Source organism: Rissa tridactyla, chromosome 4 (genome assembly GCF_028500815.1).
Source record: "Rissa tridactyla isolate bRisTri1 chromosome 4, bRisTri1.patW.cur.20221130, whole genome shotgun sequence".
NCBI classification, from domain to species: Eukaryota; Metazoa; Chordata; class Aves; order Charadriiformes; family Laridae; genus Rissa; species Rissa tridactyla.
In genome coordinates, this window is record NC_071469.1 from 54,786,527 (window position 1) to 54,797,300 (window position 10,774).

Sequence of the window (10,774 nt, forward strand, 5' to 3'; positions counted from 1 at the left end):
CTGAATCATAAAATCACTGCTCCTGATGCTTTTCCATTTTACCTTCAAAATAACCCCAGTATTTCTATAGTTAGTTTCACAGTAACTCATGTGTCAAAACTAAGTGAAATGCTCATTTTTCTTTTTTAACACTACAAAAATCCATTGTTAATTCTCTAATTCTAGGCCTGAACATTAAATGTTAATTCCTTTTGATTCAACAGACTTCTGTCTCCTCCTCCTGTTTGTAGCCCTTTTGAGTCTCACCAGGTGTATGTCCCCATTTCAACATTGAGAGTATAAGTTGTTCTTCCTTATTGTTACCAGCCTTGGTGACTGGAATTTATCTTGAAACCCCGCTAAAGCTGAGAACGGTCTCTTGTTCCATTAATTTTGATATTAGTGGAATATCTTCCCCTCCAAAGGGTGCTGCTAAAAAACCCCAAACAAATCCTCAACTGAGCTATTTGCTGTGTCCCTCCCTACACTATGCCAAAGGTTAAGCACGACACTGAATTTATGCAAACTGAGATCTAGCCCAGAGATATTACAAATCACTCACTCTGGTGCCATGCCTTAGCTTTCAAAGGCAGCTCGTGTTTGCTATAACAACAAATTTTTTAGGTCTTTCTCTTCATCACTGTAATTTCAGGCCTATAATTAAGACTGAAGAAAAAACCCATAAATCAAGTGGGTTAAACCCTAAACCACCCTCCCTTTCCAACTCCAATCCTTCAGAGGAGAGACTTGTTAAGTAGGAGTAAGCTGCACATTTCTCTTCTTTTTCTTCAGAATCTTAAGTGCAACCGCAGGCTTCACGCTTAGCATGTATATCCGCTGCCAAACCATATATTCACACAGCCACATATTCATTCTGACTGAAACCCTTCTCTTTGACATCTATGTTGATATTTTAGAGGAAATAGGCTCTACGTGGTAGCTATTCCATTTCCCATCACAACATCTAACCCCAATAGAAGAAAATGCAATAAAACCATACTTGAGTAGAAGGTTTGTCAGCTATACAAGAGCTATATTCACTTCTAGATGAACTGGGACCTCGCCACCTGTAAGAAGGGAAAAGAATGGCATTTAGTTGAGAGCAGTGTCTCAGGGATAATTAGCTGTACGTACTTATTCACACCTACATCGTCCATCAGAACTACACTAACAGTTTATTTAAACTTCATGAAAGATGATGAAATCCTCATTCAACTGAAGTCAAGTGCAAAACTTCTGAACTGGGAGTTGGGGTTTCACCTGGCCTGCAGAAGGCTGGCTTTACCTGTGGTGTTGAGCACCATCTAGTGTCCTCACAGCGGCCAAGGAAAGACACTTCTTTGAGCCTTTAGTTGAACGAGCAGCTAAGCAAAAAAAAAAAAAAAAAAAGGCAGCATGGCCTAAGGTGAAGTTGCTCTGTGCAGGGGAACTTATTTCTGACTTTTTTGGGCCCTAGACAGTTTCATTTTTCTCCAGTGACACCTGCAGCACCGTGTATTTAGTCATCAGCGGCTCTGAATATAATCCAAAACACTAGATTCTAACATTTTTCATTGAAACATCAAATGTAGAAGGCTAAGCTATCATAAATTTAATTTTGCAGCAGCTTTTATATACAGCCTCACAAGCACCTACTACATCCCCCCAGAAAAATGGCAGGAAATCCTACCTGTATGTATTTGTTTACACCCAAACAAAAAATGTCTTTGCTTTAGCACCTTTCATTTCTTATTTTGACATCCCTTTTAAAATTCTATTTTAGCCTTCTTTTTAACTATAGCTGGATGCGTGTGAATTGTGGCCACCACTGCTTCTCTGTAACTTTAGAGGACAGAATTCAGTGCTGACTGCCAATGAGTCAGTCCCAACACTAACGGAGAGCAATAGTCAAGGTTTTGACAAATCAAATGGAATTGAAATCCATTTTACTCGTAGTTGATTCAATTTGTGAAGCAATTCAGAAAGTTACAACAGCTCCCAGCATAAGGAAGCAGTTTTTTCATGACACCGGGATACAATTTAGTAAAAAGATTTCATTTTACATATACTACTATGTAGTTACTGAATTCTTTTAACTAGCACAGGAAGTATGCCTTAAACATTTACTGAATTCAGGCAAACATTGAAACACTTTTTGCACAAGCAAACTTTCCAAACATCATTGTGATACACCTCAGTGAACTGCACATATGTGACCAAATCACCCATTTAGATCATCTTTTGGCGTCATTGAAGTTTTCCCAGTACTGTATTTCCTAATAATTTCATTCAATATTTACGTATAAATACATACTGTTTTTAAGTACATATATGCAGTTGTTGGATGCTGTTCCACAACATACTAGTCTCCATTGGTATTTCCCTCAATGTATCGCACCTGGCTAACGCAGCCAACTGTTCAAAACAACTGTTTGGAGTTTCTCCTCTCCTCCAGCGCCTGCGCAATTAAAACAAACGCAGCCAAACGGGGAGTGCGGGAAGAGGTGGGCCTGCGTCAGGCCGCGGGGGCACAAACCTGTCAACTATGGAGGCTGCGGCTGGGCTGCCCAACCCCGGCCTCTCCTCCACCACCATATGAAGGGGCACTAGCGGTGAAACAACGGCTGCTCAGGGCCGGCAGCAAGCAAAGGGTGAATAAGGGAGATGAGCAACGACACGGACCCGCTGCCATCAGCGGCGGCCGCCATTTTGGGCGAGGCTAACGGCGCCACTAAGGGGCGCGAGCCCGAGCCAAGATGGCCGCCAGCCAACAGGGGCCCGCCCCGGATGCAGACGGGCGTGTACCCGGAAGTAGTTTCCCCCATGCCGGAAGCGCCGCGGTTCCGGAGCTCTGGCCGGGCGGCGATGGCGGCGGGCCGGCAGTGGCGGGCCGGGCCGGTGGGGCCCTCCGCCTCCCGGCGCGGCGGCGAGGGCTGAGGGGAGCGGGCCGCCTGCCGCCGCCCTCCCGCTCCCTCCTTCTCCGCCGGAGGAAGGTAAGCGGCCGCTGGGGTCGGTTGCGGCGGAGCGCTTCTCGCCTGGAGCCCGGTCGAGCGATTGCCGGGGCGGGGGCTGAGCGCTGAAGGTGTCGCTAGCGGCCGGTTTGAGCGGCCTGTTGCGGGAGGAGAGCCCCGAGGAGCGGCGGAACGGGGGTGAGCGGCTGCGGGAAGCACCGCGGGGGTCTCTGAAAGCTGCAAGTGAAAATCGTGTTTCGGGGAGGAACATACGAATGAGAAAAGTCTTAAGCGTTATCTCGGCCTCCCTTGGTGTAACCCAGGGCCGAGGCTTCTCTTCTGGCTACCGCTGATTAGCGAGGGCAGGAGAAAAAACGACTAATATTTACCTTCTTAAATGTACTGCAACTTCACAGTGTAGGTACTTCCAATACTCTTAAATCTACTGCAGTTTTAATAGTGTTTGTGCTTTCAATATGCACGTCCCTTTTGAAGATTTATTTTCTGTGAAGGCAGCTACTTCTTTGCCATCTCCAAAATGGCTAAGTACTGGAAAAAACGGACAGTGACTTAACTGTTGGGTAAACATGGACTCTGGAATTTAAGTTTTTACCCAGTGAATTAACAGCTTCGTACACAAGTTTTTCAGTTGTCCTACAAAAAGTATTAACTCGGTGTTTTAAAGGAAAACATACTGTTAAGCTATATAGAAGTATAAGCTAAACAACAAACAGCTGTCACACATGTAAGTCATGGTATTCTCAGGTATTTACTGCCACTGTGTGTTTGACTCTTCTAGCCAAGGTAAATGCAGCAGGGTGACCCTGATCAGATTCTATCAGGTCAGGATTGAGGATATCCTTCAGATAAGGAAAACCGGAAAGTCTTTCAAGTTTGCTAACCCAACAGGTTATTCTGGCCTCAGGAAGGGGGAGTTTAGAAAGGTGTAATGATTCTTTTTTTTAACAATTATGATAAACTCTCTCATACTTAGATTAATAATTATTGTTCTGTGTGCATAAATCATCCTTAAATAAGCATTTCTGCCTAGTATTCTTAAAGCCTGATATATTTTCTTGAAACAGTACTGCAGAAATTGATTTTACCCCTCTCTTAAAAAAGGTAGGGAAGATTAACCCGCCACCTCCGCAAAAAAAAACCAAACCCAACTTCTAACAAAAACATATTTGTTAGGAGAACTCTAACCAGGTGCAGTGAAGTGGTGGTTCTACCTTTCCCGTTTTTGAAGAAAGGTGGTGACGACTTCTTGGTACGAGTGGAGGTACTTCAGCCGGAGCGTTTGTGACTGGTTTGAAGGTGTCTTGGTGACTTAAAACACTCAAGATCTCAAGCCAGAGATCTTATGCAGATAAAATAGAGCCCAGGAGTGTTTGTAGTGTTTCAATAATTTGTGCTGCTTCTGAAAAGTGTCAGTTGACTGGTGTCTGGTTTGTTCTGCGCCAAGTTAGCTACTAGTACAGATGTTCAGCTCCTTTCCTCCAGAAGGCAAACTGCAACTGTTCACACAGGCAGAGCAGAGATACAGTTAGGCGCAGGTAATGTGCGTATAGTATAGTCGTGTGTGCAAATACATACCATTAGCATATATCTTCTCATGTTCAAATTGAAAACATCCTTTTGTATGGTTCATAGGTGGGTACTCAGCCAGAGTTTAATAAAACTGAATGTTGCTGCACTGCAAACAAGCAGTGATGCTCCTGGTACTGGCTGGCTATCAGCGTGTTTGTCTTGCAGATGTCAAAGAACTTTATAAACTTTCCATATTTAAAGAAAGTCTGGTATTATCCGCGCCCTGTGGCTAGAGACGCTGGGGGCAGATGGGGTAAGTAACTTAGCCAATTCATGACCTGTTTTCTTCACTCAGTACTTGACTTTAGCCTGGGATAACTTGATAGCTAGTAGGACTTAAAACTAGCCGGAGCCATCAATGGAGCATTGTGTGTAATTACCATTAGCCTGTTGCTGCCATAGTAGTATGATTTTCACTGATGTAGAGAGAACTCGGGTCTTCAGAAATGTATGTGTGGGCTGTTTTTACTATTGTGTAATGAAAAGTTTTAAAAGGTAACTTGTGAAAACCAAGCTTCATCTGTGTCCCCTCTTTCTCCAAGATGTACTGAATGTATACGTTGCCTTTTGTTCCAGGTGCAGAGCATGGAGAATGATGAACTTCCGCCAGAGGATGGGATGGATTGGTGTGGGGTTGTACTTGTTAGCAAGTGCTGCAGCTTTTTATTACGTCTTTGAAATCAATGAGACTTACAACAAACTAGCACTGGAGCACATTCAGCAACACCCCAAGGAACCACAGGAAGGAACCACATGGACGCACTCCTTAAAAGTACGACTGCTATCCTTGCCTTTTTGGCTGTGGACTATAATATTTTTAATACCATATTTACAGATGTTCTTGTTCCTCTATTCCTGTACAAGAGCTGACCCCAAAACTGTTGGATATTGCATCATTCCTATCTGCTTGGCTGTTATCTGCAATCGTCATCAAACATTTGTGAAGGCCTCTAATCAGATCAGTAGATTACAACTGATTGACACTTAGCTCAATTTCTAATTTCCATAACTGTTTTGAAGCAATTGCTTATGCCTGATCTAATCACAAGACTGAAGTTCTGAGTAAAGGCTGGAAAGAGCCTTTTCTTTCAAACTGTTAAGCAATGAAGAGAGTGACTGTTTTCTATTTAAAAAAAAAAAAAGTAACTACAAAGGTTTTTAAATATGGGTCTATCAGAATGGCCAGAGTGGGAGAGCCCTATGTGACACTTGATGGAAGGATTCCTCATTTTGCCTTAATGATGCAAAATTGCAACACTCCATCTGAAATGTCTTGTGGGGAAATAAGTTTCTGGTCCCTGACTTTACTCCTCTGTGCAAAAAAGTGATTTCCTTTGTTTTCCCTTGGAGTAAAATCAATGAAAAGATATTTCTTTTGTGGTAAATGTAAAAGGAAAAAAATCAGAACATGATTATAAAAGCTGCACTTAACACAATTCTTTGCTTTTTCTTTTTTTTTTTATTTAAAGTAATTAATATCTACATCAGTGCTGGTTTTTAATGATTTTTTTTAAAAATAAGTTTAGAAATAAATACAGGAAGCAAAGAATAAAGTTTGTGTGAACCTTTAAAGGAAAAAGGTACTTTTTTTTCTGTGATAGCATGCTTTTTTTTCAGTGGCCACAACAGTACCATGCTATAGCAGGTAGGCAGTGAGGAGTGGTATAAGCCTGGAGGTTGGTGCTTTAAACTCTTTTCCTAAGACGTTAAAATCAGCTTATGCTGGCGTTGGCCTATAATCTGCACAAAACTTAATTTGTGTTTCCTTCTCCTATCTGTAGAAATCTCCTTTGATAAAATTACAAGTGATTGGAATTTACTACTGTTCTAATTTCACTCCGGACGTGATGCAAAACCATGTTGTGGGAGCACTGATGCATTGGGGAAAAACTTTGAATTTGGGAAAGTGAACTGGTGCTAGGTCGGGAGGAAGCTGAAAACAGGTTGTAAGACAGATAATCATGTTTCTTCCAGAAATTTGAAGACTTAAGAGACCACCTTCTCATTCTTGCCATGCATGCAAATTTCTTCAGTCATACTGAAATTCCACTGAGACTTCTTACCATAGTTTCAGCCTCTATTTTTCAGTGCTATTTTGGCATAGCATTTAATGCTGACTACTAGATTGTGTATTTTGAATAACATCACATCTGTTCTTGTCCTTTTTTTGTTTCTTCTTAGAATAACTAAATTTTTGAGCCAGCCATGATGGAAGTAACCTTCCAAATGTGAAAACAGTGCAAAATATGCTCTTCAAAAGCAGTAGGCCCAAAACAATTATGAACTAAACTCCTCGGTTATAATTTGAATCATATGCGATTGTCAGTACCTAATCATCACAAATGCTAATCCATTTCTGATGCCTTTAAGGGAATCCTGGAGAATATCAGCTTTCTCTTGCTTTGGGAAAAGAACACTCTTTTCAGTGTTGCAGTTTAAGCATGGCAGTTGACAACACGTTAAACTTTCTGTTTGCATTTGGAGATATTTTAAGACACTGGTTTCAATTGTCAGCGTCGGTGCTAGGACCCGTAAACAATGTAGCCTTTACAAGAAGGCTTTCATTTCTAAGTGCAATATGAAAAGGAGGAAGCTGCCACCTTAATATGCTGGAGTAAGACTTAAAGTATAAACTCTGACTTGTATATTTGGGAGTCAGAGCTTCTAAGTTGTGTTGTTTCTTAACTTTAAAAATCACCATCCTATTTATCTATAAAATAAAAACTTTTCAATGTTTATAAACAGAAGTCTGTTACTGCAGATACATATCAGTGGTGCTTTTTTTTTTTTTGCCTATGTTTGTTGCTAGATAGCAGTGCTGGCGGTCAGCTGCTGTAGCTTACTCTCCTGTCTTTCCCCGAGTGTGTGTGTTTGGTTGATCTTTTTTCCTGTCCTATGCTCTGTGCGTAATTACTTGTCTGTAACCTGAAGTTTTGGGGCTGGCTGGGTGCAACAGAGCCCCTTTTTCATTTCTCCACCTTTGCGTAACAGGGCGATACCGCTGGCTGGACTGTGTTTTTTAACTTGATGCTGTAGTTTTTAAACTGAGCAGTTGTGTTGTGACTAGGTGGAGTTATTTAAAGAAGAACAATGTAAGAGGAAGCATCAAAAATAGACATTTTTAGGGAGAGCTGCCTAAGTTTCTGTTGTGCAAGCATGTGGCCTTTAGCAAATTCGTCAGGGCGCCTGATGCGATGAGCCAAGCTGTCTGGATGTGGAGCACGTGCTGGGTGCGGCGGTGACTTGCCGAGCAGAGGTTTCTGTTTGTAGGCTTCTCCATCAGAAGCCTGTTTTCAGATTAAAGCTGTTGACAAGCTTTACAACTGACTACTGAAAGATACACAGTCTAATTCAGGCAAATGCTGTGCCTGTAAGGATTTGAGCTTGGGGTAGAAAGCGGCAATAGAGAGAATTAGTATAAACTATTAGCATAGTGCATAGGAGTACTACACAACAGGAGTAGAAGAGGAAAGCTACCTCCCCTGCTGCTTTCAGCATTTTTGGCACTAGTGGAACATCAACAGGTGAAGTCTTACCACAAAACAAAGGAAACACTATAGAAATTAATGATTAAATTGTTTTTTACTGTCGTCTTTGAAAAGTAGTGGTGAAATAACTTTAAGCTTGATTATCCTGAAGATTTGTATATAGTGTCAAGGCTAATTAGTTCTCAGTCACAGAAAATAACTGCCTGTAACACAAACCGACATAAGAACTAATTGAGAAGTACTGTAGGCTTTTGAGATAATCAAGCTCAAAGAAGTTTTACAACCTCTTTAAAGACTACAGTACTTCTCAATTAGTTCTTGATTGTAAATGACAGATAATAGTGCAAATCTGTTTCTACAGCAGTGGCATTAATAAAAGATGTGAGACTAGCTTATACTAGAACTTGCTCATACAGATCCATTTAGTTCTTTTCACTGAGTGGGCAGAAAAGACGAATTGCTACAACTTCCACGTAGGGGTGGGAAAGCTATTTTTACTCATACTCTTTTAAAATGAGTTAGCTCTCCTAAAGCAGAAGCTGTAATAATAGAGGCAAGTAATGAAGTCCTCAGAAGACTGCTAACCTCTACCAGCTTAGCAATCATTCAGAGCTTAAATTTTCTGCCAAGAAAGTGAGTAGCTGTAACACAAGGTTGATTAATACTCATGTCTAGGTAGTGCCGCCTACCCTGTATTCCTTTTTACTGTGTCTGTATCACAAAGAAAAGCTTTGTCAGACCGTGTGAGCATCACTCTGGGCAGTCTGAGTGTTCGTTTCATTCGCTGCTTGACCTTCACCTGACAGTCCCATCCTGGCCCAGGGAAATGTCTGCCACGTTTCCTTAACTGCTGCTGAGCGTGCTCTTCCTCGTTTCCTCCCATGGGAGAGCAGGTCCAGTGAAGAGCATCACTTCAGGCTGCAGCCCTTCAAACTTGGACAGAAGTAAGTTGCGATAAAATGTGTTCATTGTGATGCGTGTTTCTTCCAGCAGCGAAGCAGAATATTTCTTTTTTTAATTACAAATACAAGGATTGAATTATCCTTGGAACAAAACTTTCTGGTTTGTGCAGGATGCCTGTTTACTCCCCTTATTTTCTCTTGCCTGGTCCATTGTCTTCTTAAAAGGATGCTTTCTAGTTTATTATTCTATTAGTTTCTAAAAAACACTGCTTTTCATATGCCCGTCTTGGATAAGAACCTCTTTTCTACATATGACATAATACATAATGCGTGAAAGCAGTTTAATAACTTTGTCGGGTAGTTAATTTGTAAGAACTGGCTCATCTTAGCTCTCCTTAAAGCTAGCCCTAAGGTACAGGTTTCTTCTGGAAAGAGCAAAAAGGCTACAGCCACAAGAAGGTACTTCTGCTCAACTATCAGTCCTCAAAGCCTATGACTAGCCCAGTGAATTTTGGCTACTGGATATGCCCAAAACCACTGCTCAGTTGTTTGCCCTGCGGAGTGTTAACCTTGTTGCCATATATTAAGCCCCATGATACATTATTATGTCCTAACTGCCAGATTACTGGGTAGAGAGAATATGCTATCTGTAGTAGCCTGTGTATAACTTAACTTTTAAGCTAGAATTGAGTGGGAATTACACAGACGCTGCAATGGGTGAATGGCATTCAGACCCTCTTAATGGAAATAATGAGTGAATCTTGCAATTTTAGACAATGTGCTGATTATCAGGCGTAATGGTGGGAACACCCCCTTTCCCTCACAGAATTATCTGAGTGCCTAATAAATATATTTTTATTTATTTATTAAATAAATAAATATTATATTATTTTATTTATTTATTAAATAAAGATCACAAATTCATGCTGAATGTTAATTGTTGCTTTTTAGCCATCCCACAGTTCCCGCTGTTGTTGGGGTGTTAGGACTGTAGTCTGGAGGGGTGGGAGGTAGAAAAAAAAGAAAAAGAAAAGAGAAGAAAAAAAAAAAAAAGGAATATGGTGCTCTCAGATGTTGCTCTACAACAAGCTTCCAAAGCTGCAGAATAGAGCTCATCTAAGATGCCATCGCTTTAGCACAGGCTTTTTTTTTTTTTTTTTACTAAATGTTGCCTTTGCCATTTTGATAAGCCACTTCCTTCAATGAATTATCTACCCTAAAACACTTCAAGCATTTTACCACTTTAAGATTTTGCAGCCTGACAAGAGATGAGAATTAATGTTTCATTTTCTCTCACCCTAGGTCCTCAGCAACTAAAGCTCACTAGTTTTCAGAGTTAGTCTTTTCTCCTTGGTTATGCTTCTGTCCTATCTGCTAACAAAATAATGGGGATGTGAATCTTTTAGAATAAGAGTACATAAAGATGTCCAAAATATGTTTCCTGAACCTCTCTTCTAGCTCCCCCCCATTTCAAACAAACGCAGACAATTTTGTGCTCATAAAAAATTTATCATCTTATACTTTGTCCTCTGTACACAAGTCTCAAGATTTGCTCAGTTTCCATAATACATAAATTATGCTAGTGGAACATATAGAAATGAAAAAAAAATGCTTTTCAAACTATTAAATCAGTCAGATTTAGTATCTGCATTGCCATCAAAAGAAAGAACAAGCTGCTTTGGCAGGGGGATTGGGTTATGCTGGTTTATACAGCCAAGAAGCGCTACACATCATGTACTTGTAGCTGTTACTTCAGTATTTATATTTTCTTCCCCTCTAGAATAAAGTACGGCAACCAGCGTAGAACCCTACTACTTTTACCCTAGTTTTGGTTTTAGAAAGCATCTCCAAAAATAATTATGCTCTTTTCTTATTTCTAAGCAAA

At 40.8% G+C, this 10,774-nt stretch overlaps 2 protein-coding genes across 6 annotated transcripts in view; one reads left to right on the top strand and one right to left on the bottom strand.

The window, feature by feature from the left end:
- ITPK1 (inositol-tetrakisphosphate 1-kinase) overlaps nucleotides 1-2,722 on the bottom strand; it is a 174,918-nt gene extending 172,196 nt beyond the window's left edge. Inside the window, exons 1-3 of one of the 2 annotated variants that reach the window (XM_054199348.1) lie at nucleotides 2,495-2,722; nucleotides 1,265-1,343; nucleotides 980-1,046 (exon numbers count right to left, since the gene is read on the bottom strand). The gene's annotated coding sequence lies outside the window, so the exon portion shown is untranslated. Of the gene's footprint in view, nucleotides 1-979; nucleotides 1,047-1,264; nucleotides 1,344-2,356 lie in introns of both variants that reach the window. The other variant, XM_054199347.1, reaches the window with a different exon arrangement.
- A 70-nt stretch (nucleotides 2,723-2,792) lies between these two features.
- On the top strand, nucleotides 2,793-6,314 carry LYSET (lysosomal enzyme trafficking factor). Of its 4 annotated transcripts, none has more exons than XM_054199354.1 (2): nucleotides 2,793-2,951; nucleotides 5,076-6,314. In XM_054199354.1, the coding sequence occupies exon 2, from the start codon at nucleotides 5,092-5,094 to the stop codon at nucleotides 5,485-5,487; it is 396 nt and encodes a 131-aa protein (XP_054055329.1). In that variant the 5' UTR covers nucleotides 2,793-2,951; nucleotides 5,076-5,091; the 3' UTR covers nucleotides 5,488-6,314. The 4 variants fall into 4 exon arrangements, with proteins under 4 accessions (XP_054055329.1, XP_054055331.1, XP_054055330.1 ...); XM_054199356.1 differs by lacking the exon at nucleotides 2,793-2,951 and adding an exon at nucleotides 2,958-3,107; XM_054199355.1 differs by lacking the exon at nucleotides 2,793-2,951 and adding an exon at nucleotides 3,123-3,330.
- Nucleotides 6,315-10,774: the final 4,460 nt, after the last annotated feature.

Coding starts and splice junctions, on each gene's coding strand:
- LYSET (XM_054199352.1), top strand. CDS start 3,307: ATGTACTGCAACTTCACAGT. Junction 3,327..5,075: donor ATGTACTGCAACTTCACAGT/GTAGGTACTTCC, acceptor CTTTTGTTCCAG/GTGCAGAGCATGGAGAATGA.